Here is a 20,341-nt window from a genome sequence, read left to right as displayed (position 1 = left end):
GGGCCGGCGCTGGGCTCACCTCGTCCTGCTCCTCGTGCTCCAGGATGGCCTGCAGGAAGGCGCGCCGCTCGTGGCTGGAGGACTTCTGGTCGAACATGCCGGCCTGGATCACCTTCTGGTCCACATTGAGCTTGTACTTGGCCGCAGCTAGGATCTTCTCCTCCACGCTGTTGACCGTGCAGAGGCGGAGCACACGCACCTCATTCTGCTGCCCGATGCGGTGGGCTCGGTCCTGCGCTTGCAGGTCCTGTGGGAAGAGGTGCCAGTCAGTCCCAAAGGAGCCCAGGAGGTCATAAAAGGGAAGGTGGCCTCTGACACTAGCTGGAGAGGTGTGGTGTGAGTGCCACCCTCAGCCTGACAATTCTGCCCAGCCTGACCTGCCGCCGCACGAAAACAGAGCTGGTGGAGCCTTGGCCGCCATGTGTCCCTGGGGGAAAGGGGGCTCTCATCACGTTCCTCCAGAAGTGCCACCTTCTACCTTACTGGGACCCCACAGATATTCGGGAAGAAAGCACCAACCCCCAGGGGATTATATTCTCAAGCAGCTCCCGTGGCAGCGGCATAGCTCCCCACAGCGTGGACTTGCACAGTTGAGCACCATTTACAGGACGGGGACGAAGCCCGGCCGCGTTGTGGCAGTGCTTGGTTTGGCTGTGGGCCCTGCCACTCTCACAACGCACACAAAACTGGAACCAGGTCTCACCTCTGTGAGCCTCAAAACTCCCTCGGCTGACATGGGGCCCATCCCGTGGCTACTGCGTGGCTTGAATGAGTGAATAAGCACCAGGAGTGTGGCCCAGTGACTGGTGTAGTCAGCTCCCAACAACGAAGGTGCTGTGGCTGGGCTTTTCTTTCTTTTTTTTTTTTTTTTTGAGACGAAGTCTCGCTCTGTCGCCCAGGCTGGAGTGCAGTGGTGCGATCTCAGCTCACTGCAACCTCTGCCTCCCGAAGTTCAAGCGATTTTTCTGCCTCAGCTTCCTGAGTAGCTGGGGCTACAGGCATGCACCACTCTGCCTGGCTAATTTTTGTATTTTTAGTAAAGACAGGGTTTCACCATGTTGGCCAGGCTGGTCTCGAACTCCTGACCTCAGTTGATCCGCCCACCTCAGCCTCCCAAAATGTTGGGATTACGGGTGTGAGCCACCGCGCCCGGCCTGGGTTGTTAGTTTTATCATCACCCCAGCACAGTACAAGGAGGCTAACACGAAATCCCGTCTCTGGGCCCAGGAGCTGCGGGACCAGGCTGAGTACCAGTGATGCTCCGAAACTTAAGACTGGCACCCATGGGGTGGCAGAGGCCACAGCTGGTGGGGACCAGGAGTGCCTTGTGTCTGCCGCTCAGCCCTCCTGCCCTGTCAGCATACTTCCTAGCAGGGCCAGCCCTCCCCAACGCACCCCCAGTCCTGAGGTGCAGCTTCTGCCTGCTGCAGGCCTGCCAACCGGGACGCACAACCCAACCACCTCTCAGGAAACTGGCTGGTCACCAGGGTCTGGGCAGAAGCTACACCCCAGCCTGATCGTAAGAGGGGCCACCGGGGACCACCATGGCATTCACCCATCAGACGGGTGACAATTTACACACTGAGAACGCTGGTGCCCTCACGCTGCAGGGAAGGGCAGGGCACGTTCACACCCTAGCGATAGGAGTGAAACCACTTTGGCAGAAGCAACCAGAACATGAAGAGGACAGTGCCTGGGGTGGAGCGACCCCATGTCTGAGGGCTGAGCAGACCTAGGGTGTTCGCACAAGCACTCTGAGAGAAAGAGGGACCCTGCTGGGCTGGTGACCAGGCTGATCAACAGAAAAGCCGAATGCCTGCCAACCAGAGTTTGAGAGCAGATGTCCAAGGGTGGCCATCTGCCGGGACGCCTGGTGGCCGATTAGATGGCTGGGTAGCTTCCGATGTGCACTCGGCAGTTGACACCCACTGCTCGGTGGAAGAGGCACATGCTAGGCCACGCCGCATCTGTGTTAATCTCAGTACACGCATGTGCGAAGGCAGACGGGCTGGCAGAGGCTCAGAACAGAGCAGGGTTGGAGAGGAAGGGAAAAGGGACTCCTGACTGTCACTGGTGTTTGCATGTTAAAAACAACAAGAACTTATTAGTCTTGTAATGAAACACAGAGAAAACTTTAACGCATTTTCAAATTCTTGTAGCTATGTAACAGCATGACCTTGTATCCACCGATGCCGAGGCCCATGAGGGGTACATGGTTATGGAACAAGAGGAAGTAAACGAGGTGGCATGGAGTTCACCCCCAATTGTGTCTGAACAAGCGCCAGCGTGTGCGCTCACAGGGCACACTGCAGGGGCCGCCCCACGGTGACGGCACAGATTGATCAGGGTACTTTCCACTTCCTCCTCATTGGTGCCATTCCAAGATTTAAGAAAAACCAAACCGACGGATGGCTTATACACTGCTTTCCCAATCAGAGGGAAAGGCTGTTTGTATTTTGGGAAACAGAAGGACCCTGCCTCTTTTCTCCCTGATGACCTATGGAGACATGGGTGCAGCTCCTCCCAGCTCCTGGGGTCCAGGACAATGTGGAGGAGGCTGGAGGACCCTCAAGCCAGGGCTGATGTCTCCTCGAGGTTTTGCAGGCACCCCCTTCCTTCTCCTCAACCTGGGGCCCAGCCTGCTTTTACCTGGTGAGGATTCCAGTCGCTGTCGAAAATGATCACAGTGTCTGCCGACTGGAGGTTCAAGCCGAGCCCCCCGGCCCGGGTGCTGAGCAGAAAGATGAAGTATTCGGAGCCGGGCTCGTTGAAGGTTTTCAGCAGCATGCCCCGGTCCTCCGCCTTCGTGGTTCCTGACGGGCACACAGGAGAACAAGGTCAGTGTGGTGACCTCAGGGGTAGAGTGGGGACACCAGGGAACACCTGCTTCTGAGAGCAGGGGCAGGATCAGCACCTGCCAGCATCCCCAGATCCCCGGCTCCGCACCCTCCACACAGGCCTGTGGGCCACTGGCGAGTAACCAGATTTCCAGTGTTTCACCACAAAACGCCTCTCCACACATCCCAGAAATGAAAACAGGCCCCACTGGGAGAACCAGAGGAGGCGGGCCTGGAGCACAGAGTCCGTCATCCAGCCCACAGCTAGGCCACAGCGTCAGCACAGCCACCACCACCACAGCCCTGGACTCTCTCCCCTACTCTACCCCGTGCCATTCCATGGGGAGCTGGAGACACAACAGCCAATGCCGGCAACACCGCCGCTCGCAACACAAGGGACCTGGGGGTGGGTGGACAGTGACTGTGGGTGCACCTGCTTTCAGCCCTGTCTCAAAAAGTTTTGTGGTTCACAAAAAGAATCTTCTACGGTAAGAGCATGGGGACCTTATAAAGGGGCTTGTGTCCTTTCTGGCAGGATCAGTGTCCCCATGCCCCAGAAAACCCAAGTCAAGGAGCCAGAGCAGGTCTCCTGGGTGACAATCCAGGATGCCCTGCAACGTCAACACTCCCTGGGCTGCTGGGAGTTCGAACGGAGGTGCCCCTGAACACTGAAGTCATTTTGGTGACGAAATAAAAACTGGCAGGCTGGGCGCGGTGGCTCACGCCTGTAATCCCAACACTTTGGGAGGCTGAGGTGGGTGGATCGCCTGAGGTCAGGAGTTCAAGACCAGCCTGGCCAACATGGTAAAACCCCGTCTCTACTAAAAACACAAAAAAATTAGCTGGGCGTAGTGGCGGGCACCTGTAATCCCAGATACCAGGGAGGATGAGGCAGGAGAATCGCTTGAACCCAGGAGGCGGAGGTTGCAGTGAGCTGAGATCATGCCATTGCACTCCAGCTTGGGCAACAAGAGTGAAATTCCGTCTCAAAAAAAAAAAGAAAAATAAATAAAAACTGGCCATTTCCTGCCACCAGCCTACACATGCCCAGGCACGGTGCAGAAGCCCATAGTAGCCTGGCCATCCACCTGCTGTCCCACCCTCTCTCAGGCTCCAGATGTGCCTCTGGTACCCCAGCTCGGAGGAGAGGCTGAGGTGAGGGGCTACCCGGCTCCCAGATGCCAGCCCACCCATGGGAGATGCAGTCTCAGGAGACTTCACTGAGCTCCTGCCCTTCCTCTACTCTCAATGGATTCTCTGTCCCTGTAGCCATGACCACATCACATGCAGAGGACACATGTGTAGTTCAACTGACCAAAGTCCTTATCCTTATGGAGTAGCCAGAAGGGCACTGGGATGGGTGGGAACCGGGCTCTCTCCGGGGGGAGTCAGGGACACGACACAGATGGGATGGCCCTCAGGAAGCCTTGGCCCTCTCGAGGATGGGAGAAGCCACTGGAGAGACCGTAGGAGAGGAAAGGGTGGGGGGTGGCCCGGCCATGAGGACCCTGAAAGGGTTTTGGTTTTCATCCTCAAAGCAGTGGGAAGCCCCCAAGGAAGAAGGCAAGCTGGGGAGATGCCTGCAACAGACTCGTGTCTGTAGAGTGCTCCTGGACAGAACCCCGGGGAGGATCTGTGGGTTGGAGGGATGCACAGGGCACACTCCGGGTGGCACCTGGGCAGGTTGGCCCAGCAAACATGGGTCCAAGTGATCAACGGGAAAAGGGGTACAGAGGTCTGGGGTGTCCTGCCGTGAGACAGACCTTGCACGGGAGCTTCAACAAAGGCTCTGGGAGGTCGTGTAGGGAACAACAAACTGGCTGAGCCGTGTCTGTCCCAGCAGCTCATGCTCGTGTTTCTCGTAAGCCCCGTTCTAGTAACTCCCGCGGAGAACTCACTCCAGGGCCTCCCTGACCCACTGGGACTGACAGACAACACGTCTCACGTGCCCTGTCAGCATCTCACAGCCTCTCCTCCCTGAGCTCCCGTGTGCTGGGGCAGGCGGGCACAGAAACGCAGGCGGTGACCTTTCCCATCAGGGACCACAGGGCAGGGGGTCGGGCTGAGAGCCTCTCTATGGCAGCTGCTGCTCCTGCCTGGCAGTGCTTGCTTCCCTCCCTCTGTGCTCGCCACAGAGTCTGATTCCAGGTCCAGGCCTGACCTGTGGCAAGGTGGCAGTCACTGGGCTGCTACAAATGGCCCAGGGATGGGCATGCGGCTCACAGCAGCCAAATGAGAGCCAGCCTGGGACCTGCCTTTGCTGGGGACACTGAGCAGGTGGAAAGGAAGCCAAGATGGAAGAAGGCAGAGCAAAGAGCTGGAGAAAAGTCTCTCCAATATCACCTGCATGCCTGGATCCAGCTGTGCCTGAAGCATGTCTAACCTCCTGGGGTTAGAGCTATGTAAGCCTATTGGTGCATTCTTCCCTGTGTCAACATGGTATGGAATTCTGTTACTTCCAGCTAAAGGTGCACAGGGCACCCCTTCCCCAGTGCGCCCAGCATTGCTGTGGAAAGACTGTCAGCCCAGGAGTCAGGACACCCGGCATCCAATCAGGGCCCGTCCCAGTGCCGAGTGCCCAAAATGCTCAGCCTGTGGCTAGGCCCACTCTGGCCACTGGACCCAGAGCGCCTGGGCCTCACCCTGCCTCACGGGAGGGAATGCCAGTGAGAAGCTTCTGTGGCAGCCGCAACGACAAAACCCTGTAACAAACACCTCACTGGCTCATACTCACCATCAAGCCTGAGGTATTTAAAGCCGCGATACGCAAAGTAATCTTCCATGATGGTCATGAGGGAGGTCATTTGGCAGAACAGCAGCACTTTGTGGTTGGTTGCTCGGAGTTTGGGAAGAATTCTATCAAGAAGCTCAAATTTACCCGAGGCTCGGTACAGGTCCAGCCTGGAGTATGGAGGAGGCAGGAGAGAAGGCGCAGGATGTTAAACCTGGAATCCTGCAGGCAGGTAAGGCAGGAGGTGCATTGCCCGCTTCCAGGCCAGGTGCCGGGTTCAAGGGCAAAAACATGCATCCTAAGCAGACGTCACCCAAAGCTTCAGCAAAGCCATTTCCCCCAACTGAAATAAGCCTGGCCACCCTCGCTGGGAGGCATATCACCAGGGTGGCATATGTACTTCTCATCAAACCCAGACACTCATGAGAATGAAAAGAGGAGCTGTGAGTCACGCGGCCGGGACAACACGGGGGTGGAACAGGGATGCTCCGGGAAGCCAGATCTTGTCCCCTTGCCCGATAAAGAAGCCCCAGGAGCAAACGCCACATGCTCTGCTAGACCCCATGCTCTGCTAGACCCAGGAGGAAGGGCCACCTTGGCTTCTCACATTCCCTCCGGCCAACACCCCGAGTGTTGTAGATGTGGACACTGAGGCTGGCAGGGGGACAAGGTGATATGGCTGACCACATGTCCAAGCCAGGCCTCCAGGCCTTGAAGCCAGGTGTATAGGACCCTGTTCCACAACTCAGTATAAAAAAACACATCAAAAAGAATTTGTGATGTTTTCATTAGGCGCCTCTCTTCTTGCAAATGGCTTACTACCCCAGGGGAATTGAATGGAGGCTTTAGCTGGAAGAATGCTTTTAGCAAGGTTCTTTGCAATGGTGAAAATCTAGACACAGCATCCACATCCATTAGGGGCTTAAAGGAGTCTGGGCTGCCCCTTACAAAGGGTGCTATAGAAAACACCCACATGATGTAAAGAGTGCCTCTATACTAGTGAGCAGAGTTTAGGCTCAGAGAGGTTAAGAAAGCTGTCCAGAGTCACAGAGCTTGGAGGCGGCAGAACAGGATCTGTAAGCCAGGTCTGCCTCAGGAATCCTGTCTCTTGGGGTTAACAGTGGTCAGCTCTTCAAGCACTAAAGACTTGTATAATGGGGCCAGGCACGGTGGCTCACACCTGTAATTCCAGCACTTTGGGAGGCCAAGGCGGGTGGATCACTTGAGGTCAGGAGTTCAAGATCAGCCTGGTCAACATGGTGAAACCCCGTCTCTACTAAAAATACAAAAAATTAGCTGGGTGGTAGGAGGTGCTGGTAATTCCAGCTACTCGGGAGGCTGAGGCAGGAGAATCGTTTGAACCCAGGAGGCGGCGGTTGCAGTGAGCCGAGATTGCGTCACTGCACTCCAGCCTGGGCGACAAGAGCAAAACTCCATCTCAAAAAGAAAAAAAAAAAGATTTGTATTCTTTGCTTTGGATTCTTCTGTATTTTCTAATTTTCTGCCTTTGAAATTGGACAACATAACAGCAGCAATAAAGCCAACAAAACAACAGAAAACCTCTGCGTGGACCACCTGCCCACCCCATCCAGTTGGGAAGCTTCTCACCCTTGGACGATGCCGCCAGTGAACCCCAAGTGCTCGGAAAAGGACTCCTGCAAGGCAAGGAGAGAGGGGTCAGTGACAGGCAGAAGCGGGCCACCGGGCCCCGCTGCGGTCCGCACACACCTCTGGTGCTCAGAGGACAAAGCCCCCACATTGTGTGCTCGGCACGGGCCCACGGTGGCTCTGAGACCAGACACAGATGCCAAAACCATCTCTCTTAGTCCACTGACATCCTTTCCCTCACACTCCTCCAACAAAGGAAGGGACGTCCCATACAGCACTCTTCACACCCTGAGTGCACGAGGACGTCATGGGGCCACAGCCATGCTCAGGGTGCTGAGACAGCCCCAGGGGCTCTCCTGGTGGGCAGCAGGGGGTCTCCAACGACCCCGACACTTTACACCAAGAAACACGAACATATGCATGCTTCTAAGAACCCAGATTCTCAAAGCCACCATGACCCAAAAGGGTTCTGACTCCCCCACACTTCACTGAAGACGGTGGTGACTCGACGCCCCACAATGTGAGAAAAGCCAGTGTGCCAAAGAGACACAGCAGGACCCCACTGTGGGGGGAAGCGTCCCCAGAGAAGTCTCCAAATGCTCCTGTTCTCTGAGGGCAAGCTTTCAGGGCCCCGTATTCCCATCGCACGTTGCGCCCTAACTGCTGGGATTCTTCCCATAAGCACTGGCGAAGCGAAGACCAAACAAGAAACAGACGTACAGGCATTATCTAATGAAAATATTCGAGTCTATTTTTAAAGAGCTGTTGAGGAGAAGCAAGCTAGCTCTGCCTAGGAGCTCAGCGGACAGCAGGCCCTGAGCCGTCCCGGCCGCGGCGGGCTCACCTCGATGTGCTGGAACATGTAGGGGTGGTTGCAGATCTTCCGCAGCTGCATGATGGTGTTCATCAAGGTCTTGGTGCCGCCTTTGCCCTGGAAGGCAGATGAGAGGGTCCCAAATGGGGTCTTGCCCTCCTGGGGTGGGGTGGGCTTGGTGGATGGGTGGGTGTTGGGAGAAGGGCCGTGGGGACGCTCTAGTGGGGAAGAGTGGCTTTTGGCACAGTAATTGGGAGTGAGGAGATGGCAGGCTGGAGGCCTGGAGGCCCCCAACAAGCCCTAGGAAACACATCACTGCCTGGCACAGCAGAGGGCAGATGGCAGGGACAGGGCCAGCAGGATGGGACAGAAACAAGACAGGCAAAGGGCTGAGGCAGAGTCCCCGACGCTTTGTGATGCCAGCTTTGTTCTGGGTACTGCTACTGTGGGGGTCCCTAGAGGGTCTCACCCGGGTAAGCCATGACTCAGGAGGCTCCTTGGGCTCCAGGATGAGAAAGGAGGTGGGGGCGGGGGGTGTGTGCTCTGGGCTGGGAATGGACTAGGGAACACAAAGTTGCTCAGCTCAGGGGAGGAGGGGCACAGACACAACATCTGGGGGAGGCCAGGCCAAGGTCAAGGCCTTGGGGGCAGAATCAAGGGGTCTGGTGCATTTCCTGGGAGGATAATTTCACTCCTGGCAAGGAGAGCCAGGCCGGTGGGGCCTGGGGCCTGGGATTCTCAGAGCAGCCCCTGAAGGAGACAGCCTGCTCCCTTCCTTTCACTTAATAACAGATAAGGGGGGCATTCTAGAACACTCTAACCCTGCTGGGGTTAGTGCTGGGCCCAGGCTGCCAATTGCAGAAGGAGCCAGTGTTTCATAGGCAAAGGAGAAGCCACTGGCAGCTGAGTCAGTGTATCCTGACACAAGCCACCAGCCATCATAACCAGGGCTGGCCAGACACCCTGGGGATCATGACCAGATCATGACCCGATGGTCAGAGCACGCTCTGCTCCGCCTGCCACGCTGCCTGCCTTGGACACCCAGTGGGGAATGCAGTTGGGGGACTCTGGGGCCCACCTTCTTGTCCTTCTCGGAGCCGTCAGTCAGCAGCACGCCCTTGGCCTGCATGTGGCGGTAGAGCACTCGCTGCAGCGCAGACATGTCGCACTTGATGACGTACTCCACCTGCAGGAGACACATAATGCTCACGAGGGCCCAAGGTGGCTTGAGGCCTGACTCCCCCCATCTGAACCCAGCTCTGACCCCCTTGGCCCTGTCATATGAGCTCTGACCAGGGCACATTGGGGCGTGGGTAAGGAGACCCCCACAGCTGGGGAGAAGAGGGGAGACCTGGGCAATGAGAGGAAGCACCAGGCAGAGATACCAGGGGCATACTGGGCCAGAAAGGGCCCCTCAGCCATCTTCTGGGGGCCTCTTCACAGCCAGCCAGGAAACATAGAGCAAGAGGGGCAACTGCGGCCGGGGACCCTGAGTCCACGGGTCTTGCTGTGGGAACTGGGCCTGGGGGTGTGGCTGCAGCAGGCCTTGAAAACCCAGAGACGTGATGCACGGCCGGGGGGCTACCCCAAGCCCACGGCCCCTCCTGATGTGGCCAGGAGAGCCCGCACAAGCACCTGGCCCCCTGACAGGAAGTGGGATTTTGTGCTCTAACCTACTGTGAGCTATGTGAGCCTATGAGTGCTTTTCAATCCCTACGGCAGAACAGCAGCATAGGGCTTTACAGACCCAGTGGCGTCATCACCACCCCCAAGCTGGATTGACCAGGGCAGGCCTGGGACTGTGGGAGAGGCCCTGAGCGCGCCCAGCCCTGGAGAAAGCCCCCACATGAGGCTGCTTCATTGGTGGCTCCCCTCAAAACTCCGTCACCTTTTCGGGCAACTGGGCCTCGACTTCCTTCTTGAGTCGTCGGAGCAAGAAGGGCCGCAGCACTTTGTGGAGACGCCGGATGATGAGAATGGTTTCCTCCTCATTCAGGTCCACCTGGACCCCCCCAAGACAGGAGAAGCAAGCGTTACCTCCAAAGGAGGGCGACGGAGGTCTCACTAGAAGGTGCGGATGTGGGGACAGGGTGGACGGGGTCCCCTGGGGTGAGCTTGCCCTTGGCACGTGGCTTTTCAGCCTGCTTTATGCTTTCTGGGAGCCCGGCAGGGCACCCTCTTTCTTAGGAAATTCTGAGGATCTGGTTCCCTCCATGTAATTCCTGGGACATGGAACCGCAGTACCCAGAGCACCCTGCTCCCTGTGCCTCACCGGAAAGACCCCTGGCAGCGGGCATGCTGCTTCTCCACGAGTAACACAAACGGCAGTGTCCACAGACCCACCCCACGCCAAGCTCACGCCAGGAGCGCTGCAGGGGCCAGGCTGACCACGTGGGGCTTATAGTGGGTGATTCTCAGGGAGGGCTCTGCCACTGGGAGCCCCAAGGAACTCTCATTCAGCCTGGGTGGAACCGGGTGAAAGAAACCCTGACCTCCCACGGCGCCTACTCCTCTACTAAAAATTAACTTTTAAAAGTTTTTAATTAAAAAAGTTAAAGGAAAATGAGACGACGCCAGAACTTTTCTTCTGTTGCTTCTCTGACAATCCTTTGGCAGAGCTTTTGCTCGGCTCAGAAAGTGACGAAACTATAGCATCAGATCCTGGCCCTTGGTGTGGGGGTCCCGGGAATCTAAAAACTGGGGACTCCTTTATCACGAGGCTTTGGGGAATGCCTCGATTTCTCCGTCAGAAAAGTCTCTACCTTGACCAGCAGCCAAGAGGGCAGGGAACTCACGGATGAGGCCAGGAAGGCCCCAGCTGCCCTGGACCTGTCTAAGGTGGGAAGAAGGGTGTGGGCCCAGCTGTCCTGGGCAGGGCACTTCGAGGTCACCTCTGTAGTTCTGCCCACACTTCAGCATCTGGCTACTTAAACCCCTCAGCAAGAAACACAGCCCGTCCCACAGTTTCAACCTCCAACAGCAAGGGGGGGCTCTAGGCTCAGGGATCAGTGCTGGTGTGGGACCACTCATCAATGACAATGCCGCCATGCCACAGTCTGGCTGATGGTGCCACCCAGACACGGAGACACACTCGCCACTGCGCTTTTTGAAAACAACGTAAGACAGAACCTGACCATACGGCCCCGTTAACTGGAATCTTCCGTTTCCTTCCCACTGCCCTGAGGGTGAGCTCTGAGGGCACCTAAAGGCGCCTACAGCACGCTGCAGCCTCTGGCTGTGCTCTCCACACGCTTGCGGTCCCACAGCTGCCTCAGGGCCATCTTCCTCACCATCCCCTCTGCACCTGGAGCATAGCGTCACAGACGCCCCGAGCATTCCGAGATTCACCACCATGACCTCTGCCCTGCTCCCCTGGGGCCCTTGTGGCTGCCCCAGCCTTGGGTTCCAGGGCTTCCCTGCTCCATGCAGATGTGGACTCTCACCAGGCACCCAGCACAGGCCCAGCCAGCTGTAGCTGGTGCTCAACATGCTCCAACCAGCAAAGCCAGCCACACCCAGAACCGTCAGCATGGGCACAGCTGGACAAACCCACCTTTTCCCCAGTCATGGCAAAGGGTGCATTAAACCACTGCTCGAAGGTGCTGCAGCTCTTGAAGATGGTGGGCAGCAGGAAGTTGAGCAGTGCCCAGAGCTCGGGAAGCTTGTTCTGCAGCGGTGTGCCCGTCAGCAGCAGGCGGCGGGGTGCCACGTAGTGCGTGTTGAGCACCTGCGTCAGCTTGCAGTGGTGGTTCTTCATGCGGTGACCTTCATCCACAATCATGTACTTCCAACGGATCTGCGGGCCCCAGAGCGGGCAATCAGGGCAGGGGGCAGCAGGTGGCCTGGCACAGGGGGAGAATCTCCCACTCTGCGCCCAGGAGCCAGGAAGGCTCCAGGTGGAAGAATGCAGCTGGGTGGAGAGCACAGGCCTGACGTCCTGCCCCGGGGCTGACTCACCGAGTTGGAGCCACACAACGTAGCCTCTCCAAGCCTTGGGCAGAGACAGGCCCGTGACCCCATGACTATTGGCAGGTGAACAAAGCAAATTGCAAAAAAGTAATCTGGCTTCCCTGCAAAATCACACATATGAATCTACAGCACAGAAAAATGCCCAGAACATTCTGGCAGAAGATACATCTTGCTGACTGGGGGGTTTGTCCTGCTGGTGTGGACGGTCTCAGGGGAACTGGGTTGGTGACGGGTACATTTCTAATGAGCAGCCTGTGATTCAGAATGTGTGCCCCATGGGGTAGGGGCCGGCGCCACTACATACAGGGCCATGCAGGTCGGGAGGGGGCGCAGGGGCCGCACTCAAAGAGCACTCCCACTGCAGGGTGATTACATCAACTGAGCCACTGGCAGGGGAGCACGGAGTTTCAGAGCCTGGTTCCTGTGCCTGCCAAAGGCCTGGCTTTGTAAGGAGTCAGCAGGGGTGAGCCACAAAGGAGGCACCTGAAGCACGGACCTGAGGTAAGAGCCTGCACGTGGGATACCCAGCTCCCTGGGCCTCAGCTTCCTCCCTTGTTGGCTCGGGGATAAAGTACCCAGTCCTCGGAAGGCTGAGGCAGGAGAATCACTTGAACCTAGGAGGCAGAGGTTGTTGCAGTGAGCTGAGATTGCTCCACTGCACTCCAGCCTGGGAGACAGCCATGAGACTCTGTCTCAAAAAAAAAAAAAAAAAAAAGAAAAAGAAAAGAAAGCACCCAGTTCACAGCCCCAGTATTGTCACTCCAGCCATGCACTGAGAGGCAGGGCAACCCATAAACAGCTCCTCCATCCCCCCATCCCTGGGTCAAGAACTCTACTGTTAGGCCAGACACAGTTGCCCAGTGGTTTGTGAGGCCAAGGCGAGAGGATTCCTTGAGGCCAGGAGTTTGAGACCAGCCTGGGCAGTACAGCAAGACCCCAGCTCCATAAAAAATAAATTTAAAAAAGTTAGCTGGGCGTGGCGGTGCACACCTGTAGTCCCAGCTACTCAGGAGGGTGAGGTGGGAGGATCGCTTGAGGCCAGGAGGTCAGGCCTGCAGTGGGCCGTGATCACATCACTGCACTCCAGCATGGGCAACAGGGCGAGACTCGGTCTCAAAAAAAAAAAAAAAAACCAAAACACAAAAAACTCTCTACTGTTCAACACTCACTCAGCTGGATGTTTAGGAGTGAGACCAGGTACATCTTTACCTGCGCCCCTCCTCAAATGAGGAACATGAGTTTTTGGAGGCAGAGGGCTATGTCTGTTTTCTATCTGGGCCGTATTCTCAGTCATCACTGATGGCCACACTGGGACTCCCCTCACAGTTTCGTCCCAGAAAAGGCTTCCAGGCCAGTAGGACCCTCACAGAACAGCCCAAACCAGCTGCCCAGGGCCAGCAGGCAGTCATGGTATTTGGCCCTTGAGCTCTCCCCCACACGCTGAATCTCAGCCCATGGCCCGTGGTGAGAAGCCAGGGCCCCAGGGAGGGATGGCTGAGGCGATGAGAGATAGGAGGACAAGACTGGTCTGGCCAAGGCCCCATGGGGACCCTGTAGGCGGGTCAGGAGACGCCTTGGTACTGAGGCTCTCTGGGCAGAAGCCCCGAAAGGAGGCAGAGCGCATGCTGTGTAGACGGCCCCAGCTTCTGGGCCTGACTCAGGGCCTGCCTGGAGACAGTTGGGGAGGTAAACCCGAGGTCGCCCCCACCTGGGCCTTTCCCCTACACAGGGCAGCTGTCTTCACGCACATGCAGGTGGGACTCCGGGAAGATACTTGTAGGGGCTTTGGAGGGCAGCGTGACCCACGTGTGAGCATCATGGTCAGGCAGCAGCAGCCCTGAAGCACTCGGCCCGTGGCCTGGCGTTTCCCATAGGGACACGCTACCTTGGCGAGAATGTGCTTGTCTTTGATGATGTACTCGTACGTCGTCAGCAAGACGTTGAACTTCCCACTCCGGAGCTGGGGGACAAAGGCCCGTCTTGCTGCTGGGGATCCCTGCAAGGGAAGCAGGATACACAGCTCAGCTTTTGGGGCCGGGTGGCCAGGTGGCAGGAGGGGCACAGGCACCCCCTGCAGCTGCCCAGTGACACGGCGGGGGGCTCATCCTCACAGGGGTAGTGGGGAAAGGGGCTGGCAGGGCCGCTGGCCCGTCCCCAGACCTCACCATGCAGAACATGCACTGCAGGGGGAAGGGGAAGCAGCGCGGGCCAGCGGCGGCCGGGGCCTGAGGGAACTGTGCAGCCTGCACCGCCATCTGCACATTCCTGGTGGCTGACAGGCTCCCCTCTTCCTAGGTCCCCATCTCAGGCCCCTGAGCTGGCCTCTGAGTGCTGGCCACCATGCTCACTCCTGCCTCCTCCCCAGTGAGCTAATCTGCCCTGTCCCTGCCCAGTCCAAACTCCCGGACCTATGTGACTGGAGTTCCAGGCTGTCCTGGAGACTCCATGTGACTGGAGACGCAGCATTCTCCTCAGGTTCACCGTCCAGAGGTATGTGTGGACGTCCCACTGGCCACCGCCTGCACCTCCGTAGCAAGAGAGGAAACCTCAGTGGCTGTGACCTACCTTGTAAGACACCTTCACCACGGAGGGGGCCCACTTGTCAAACTCGTACGCCCAGTTGGACAGCGTTCTGATGGGACAAGGAAATGAGAGTCAAGTGCCGGTCTCTCATCAATGGCTCACTGTGCAAACTCACGGCCACTGGCTGCCAGGGGCAAGGCCAACACAGCCACAGCCCTCGGAGTGGGCAGAGAAACTGTGTTTAGGGCAGCTGAGGGAGGGAGGGAGGAAGAGAGACTGGCAAGGATGTAAAGGGCTCTGCCTCGGAGGGCACAAGGGAGGCCACTGGGAAAAGAAGGCAAGGCCCTTTAGAGTAAGTAGGGACACAGAGATGTGATGGGGGACAGAGACAACACTGCCAGGGCTGGGGGAGCCTGGACCTACTGCTGGGAAAACGCAGCTTCAGAGCACAGTCTTCATGCCCAGAGCCAGGCTAGCAACAGTGCTGTGGAGAGCTGGTGATATGGGAGACATCAAATGGTCTTTCTGCCACCCTCCAGCCGCAGAAGGTTCCTGACTGTGAGAGAGAATGAGGACAGTGAGGGGCAAGGCGGGGCCTGGCTCAGGTGGCAGGCAGGAGGACGGGGACAGGAGGGAGGACAACTCATGGCTGCTCCCCTGTGGGATGACCAGGGCCGGGACGACGGAGGACGTGCGTGGGGGCAGGCAGAATGCAGTGGGGAGGGGTGAGTCACCTGGGACCGACAGCCTAGAGACTGAGGAGAGGGTGGAGGCGGCGATAATGCTGAGTCCCAAAGGGGGCGGACTCTGGGAGGAAGACTGGGGCAGGGAGTTTTTAGTGGGGGAGGGAAGCCACTCAGAAAGTCTAGACAGGATGATCCATAAAGACAGGGCTCGAAGCTAGAGTCCCAGGGACTGCTCGTGGTTTACCCCCAAGCAGCTCCAGGAGGGAGGTGCTGTGTCCACCATGAACCCATCTCCAGCCCCCCTAGAAGCCACAGCCAACCAGGTGGCACAGCCAATAGACAGAAGAACGCATGGCTGTGGTGAAAGCTGGGGAAAGCTCTGAAGGAGCGTGGGGAGCCGGGGCTCAGCAGCCTTGCGCTTCCGCTGCCTTTTGCCCTGCCCACTCTCCTGGAACCTGGATGAGGCGAGGGAGGCAGTGCAGCCATCTTGCAACCATGAGGTAAGGAGCCTGAGGGTTGGAGTCACCCAAGAATGACTGGGCAGAAACCTGGGGGAGGCTGGGTCCCTGATGGCATCTTGGAGCCACTGGACCTGGCCCATAGGGCCTGACCCTGCGCTTCCACTGACTTAGGAACAGTGAAACCTCCCTGGAGTGATGGGGACAGTCAGCGCACCAAGGGAGAAGCTGGAGGTGTGGGAAGCATCTGCACGGCGAGGGAGAAAAGCCAGGAGCAAGGGTCAGGAGGGGACTGAGGGGACAGGTCCCGGAGACAGAGGTCCAAACGGAGGCAGGACAAGCAGCAATTCCCAGTGAGAGGGCCGGCACGGTTGGATGCCCGTACACCGTAAACATTCCCTAGCACGCGGGCCCTCTTCTGGCCTGCGGGAGCTGGCGTTCCACAGCGTGGACACTTGCCCAGGTGGGGCGTGGCATGAAAAGACTGCAGGAGCACCCACCTCACAACCTCCCTGAAGTAGGGGAAGGAGCTGACCTCTATCACCCCGGAAATGGAATCTGACTGCAATCTGGAGGCCTGAAAACACAAGAACTGGCCCCAAGGCCTGCGCTCTAGTGGCTCAAGATGCTTCCTGGAGGTACAGGCTCACTACTCTGAAACTGTTGTCCACGGAAGCTGAGAATGGGCACACGCACAGGGAGGAAGTGTGAGAAGGAACCTGTGGTTCTCACTCAGAGCCTCAGACAGTGGTATGAACTCACGTTCAGCTTAACACAGAAACAGATGCTGAGGCAGAGAAGGCCTTTTAGACGATACGTGTACATAGCATCAGCACGCGGACACGAATTCTCCTGGCACTGACCACTGAGAGGGCCCCGGGAGCAAAGACACCCCAGAAGCAATAGGCTCATCCAGGACCCAGGTCTTGGTTCCCAAAACCATTCTGTAAGAAGGGAAACCAAGGCCCCTTGGAGAAATGGCTGATTCGAGGGAGTGGGTGGGAAATGGACTACATGACCCTGCTCTTGCTGCCAAAAAGCAAGAAAGTCCTCAAAATTCACCTGATGCTGGGGGCGTGTCAAAGGACAGAAGAGCCAACTGAAAGTGCTCCCAGTGGCCAAAGCTGGATGGATTTGAGCCACAAAACAAAAAAACCCCAGCCACTGGTGCATAGCCTGGAGTACAAAATAAATATCCGTGGGTTCATACTCATATTAAGAAATGACTGAATACACAAAGAAGACACAATTCTTCCAGGGAGAATTCTCCCAGGCCGAATTTGAAAAAAAACTGAAGCAACGAAATAAGTATTTGTTTGTGTGAGTCCACACTGATATAATAATTACCCAAAAAAACACATGGGGGAGAAGGGAAAGCTCTTCCTAACAGTGGAATTTCAATTAATTTGTAGAGAAGAGCGGACAGAAACAGGTAACCATGTATTTGGCAACTCTCATGTAATTATATTTTCACGCAAGACTTATCTGATGTTTGCTGCTATAGTTTGGGTATTTGGCGCCTCCAAACCTCATGCTGAAATCTGATTTCCAATGTTGGAGGTGAGGCCTGGTGGGAGGCGTCTGGGTCATGGGGGCGGAACCCTCGTGAATGGCCTGTACTGTACTGGGCACGGGGGATGAGTGAGTTCTTGCTCTCTCAACTCTCGTGGGAGCTATTGTTAAAAGGAGCCCAGCACCCCTGCCTCCCTTGCCTCCTCCCGCCCCATGGGATCTCTACACATTGGTTCCCCTTTGCCTTCCACCAGGAGTGGAATCTGCCTGAAGCCCTCACCACACCTGTATGTGTGTGTCTGGTGTGGGGGGGTGTCTAGGTCTGTGGGACTCGTGAGTTTGTCTCTGGTTTGGTGTGAGCATGCAAATGAGTGTGTATGTGTCAGCGTGTAGGCCTGTGTGTCTGTCTCCTTGCGTTGTCTGTGTATGTATGTGAGTGTGTGTTTCTGTGTGTGTAGGCCCCGGGTGCGTGTATTTGTGTGTCCGCGTGTTTCTGTCTTGTCCCGTGTGTGCGCGTGTAAATGAGTGTGTGTTTACACGTCTGGAGTGTGTGGTTGTGTGTCTCCATGTGTTTGCCCAGTCTTCCAGCCAGCAGAATCATGAGCCAAATAAACCTCTTTTTTTTTTTTTTTTTTTTTTTTGAGAAGGCGTTTCATTCTTGTTGCCCAGGCTGGAGTGCAATGGCGCGATCTTGGCTCACTGCAACCCCCAACTCCCAGGTTCAAGTGATTCTCCTGTCTCAGCCTCCTTAGTAACTGGGATTACAGGCATGCGCCCCCATGCCTGGCTGATTTTTTTTGTATTTTTGGTAAAGACAGGGTTTCCCCATGTTGGTCAGGCTGGTCTCGAACTCCTGACCTCAGGTGATCCGCCTGCCTTGGCCTCCCAAAGTGCTGGGATTACAGGCGTGAGCCACCGTGACCGGCTAAACCTCTTTTCTTTATCACCTAGACTCAGGTATTCCTTTATGGCAACATGAAATGGAGCAGGACAGATGCTGAAATTATTGGGGAAAGTAGGAAGAGAAATGGGATATTCACAAGTGTCGAAGTGCATTCCCACGAGATAGTTATTAATGGAAAGTGTAACTCCTACACTCCTAGGTTTACAGTGGGAAACCCAGCAGGCACCTTGCCCGAGAGACCAAGGCCTCAACATCTCATGCCTTCCCCGCTAATGCACATCAAGCAAGGCGTGGCGTCGCTCCACGCGATCACGTCAGACAAACCCAAATTGAAGGAGAGTCCACCAAAGGTCCGACCAGGATTCAACAGCGTCAAGCTTGACAAGGACGAAGATGAAATGAGGAAGTGCCACAGGCATGCCACACAGACGTGACAGTGTGTGATCCTGGACCAGAACAAGGCCACTTGTGGGAAAACTGACAAGACTGGTTAATAAGGCCTCTGGTTTGCTATTAGTAGTACGTCCATGTTATTTTCCTGGTTTTCATAGTTGTCTTGGGGTTGTGAAAGAATGGGGAAGATGGGTGAAGGGTGCATAGCAATTCTTTACACGAACTCTACAACGTTTTCTAAGAATGAGGTCGCCGGGCACAGTGGCTCACTCCTGTAATCCTAGCACTTTGGGAGGCTAAGGCAGGCAGATCATGGGGTCAGGAGTTCAAGACCAGCCTGGCCAACATGGAGAAACCCTGTCTCTACTAAAAATACAAAAAAGTTAGCTGGGCATGGTGGCGTGTGCCTCTAATCCCAGCTTCTTGGGCGGCTGAGGCAGGAGAATTGCTTGAACCTAGGAGGCAGAGGTTGCAGTGAACCAAGATGGCACCACTGCACTCCAGGCCGGTCAACAGTGCAAGACTCCTCAAAAAATAAAAAAAAAAATAAAAGAATGAGATCATTTCAAAATGAAAAGTTTTTTAAAAATTTTTTTAAGCAAAAAATTAACAACTAAGAACCAAGGCTGCAAAACAACAGTACCCCGGAGAGCGGCGTTCCAGCAGAGATGGTGATCTGCGAAGTTTGTAAGTGAAAGGAGAGAAAATCGGGAACTGCAGAGGGCGGCTGCCACCGTACCCATCAGCCTCTGGGGGAAGAAGGGCAGAGGGGAGCCAGGAGGTGGGCAGAGCCGGAAGGAACAGCCTCTGGACACAGACAGGGGACAGAGCTCAGGCAGGTGCAGCGGGAACGCTGTAGCAATCTGGGTCTGACCACGAGGGGAGGTGCAGCTGCCTGCAGCACTGTGCACGAGGAAGCCCTGCTCCTCCAGGGCAGTCTGTTCTACCCGCCATGTGGGACGCAGGGGGACAGAAGAAAGAAACAGCTCCACGGTAAACCTGGGAGGGTTCTGGGGTCCTCACCTTTCCTCCAGTCCTCCCTGCAACAGTCAGGACGTCAGGCCCACCCTATGGGTGTGTGACTCATGGGGTCCGGCTATCTTATAGGCAGGAGGGCATTTTCCCATGGGGTTGGGGCATGGGCACGCCGCTCACCAGCCTGCCAGGGATTGGGGGTGCACTGCTGACTTGTGGCTGTAGTGGTCCCAGTGAGTGCCTGGTTGGAGTTAGGGGCTGTACTCTAGGGCCAGACCAAGTGCTATGCTGACGTTTGGCCAATCAGACCAGACTAACCCCCAGGACGGTGACTGTCTGCGTGCTGGACATGTGACTTGAACTGGACCAGTAAGAGCCAGCCCTGGGGCTTTCTGGGAAAACCCTAGGCAGGTCTCCCTTTAGGTGCAGGAGCTGAGCTGGGTAGAGAGATGTCGAGAGAGGTGGGTAGGGGGGCAGACTCTGTTTGCTGGGAGAAAAACGCCGGTGGAGCCACGCTGGGATGTGCCCGAGGGCTCTGGTGGCCCTAGCAGGGCACTGCACAGAGAGGAAGCAGAGACTGTTCAGTGGAGCCTCAATGGCCTCACCCTACTTTTCTAGTGGGAGGTTCTTGTCTCCTGTGACTCCCCTGCATGGACTTTGCTGGTTGTCGGACTTGAAAAGGACACCAAGGACATCCCGGGAGAGGGACCCCAGGCCTCCCCAGGGGTGGAGGGGATGCGCAGTCATGCCCCCACTTGATCTGGGACCCAGAGGTAGAGGCTGTGACGGGTGGAGCTGTGCACAGCCCCGAGGCTGGTGGGGCAGTCCTGACCCCTAGCAGCTCAGGATGCGACTGTACCTGGAGACAGGGCCAATACAGAGGCAATGAAGTTAAAGCAGGCCATTAGGATGCACCCTCATCCAACCTGAC

General features: G+C 56.5%; 1 protein-coding gene across 18 annotated transcripts in view; it reads right to left on the bottom strand.

Moving 5' to 3' along the window:
- The window catches only part of SMARCA4 (SWI/SNF related, matrix associated, actin dependent regulator of chromatin, subfamily a, member 4), a 102,705-nt gene that overhangs the window by 27,712 nt on the left and 54,652 nt on the right, over positions 1 to 20,341 (bottom strand). For all 18 annotated transcript variants that reach the window (XM_058424824.1, XM_032169698.2, XM_032169696.2 and 15 more), the window contains 10 exons: positions 14,525 to 14,591; positions 13,845 to 13,955; positions 11,544 to 11,786; positions 9,879 to 9,992; positions 9,069 to 9,176; positions 8,021 to 8,107; positions 7,177 to 7,223; positions 5,572 to 5,738; positions 2,650 to 2,813; positions 20 to 247 (listed from right to left, as the gene is read on the bottom strand). In XM_058424824.1, coding sequence (XP_058280807.1) covers positions 20 to 247; positions 2,650 to 2,813; positions 5,572 to 5,738; positions 7,177 to 7,223; positions 8,021 to 8,107; positions 9,069 to 9,176; positions 9,879 to 9,992; positions 11,544 to 11,786; positions 13,845 to 13,955; positions 14,525 to 14,591 — 1,336 coding nt within the window. The remainder of the gene's footprint in view (positions 1 to 19; positions 248 to 2,649; positions 2,814 to 5,571; positions 5,739 to 7,176; positions 7,224 to 8,020; positions 8,108 to 9,068; positions 9,177 to 9,878; positions 9,993 to 11,543; positions 11,787 to 13,844; positions 13,956 to 14,524; positions 14,592 to 20,341) is intronic.

Source organism: Hylobates moloch, unplaced genomic scaffold, assembly GCF_009828535.3.
Source record: "Hylobates moloch isolate HMO894 unplaced genomic scaffold, HMol_V3 SCAFFOLD_12, whole genome shotgun sequence".
In the NCBI taxonomy this organism is placed as follows: Eukaryota; Metazoa; Chordata; class Mammalia; order Primates; family Hylobatidae; genus Hylobates; species Hylobates moloch.
This window is presented reverse-complemented; position numbering and strand designations above follow the sequence as displayed.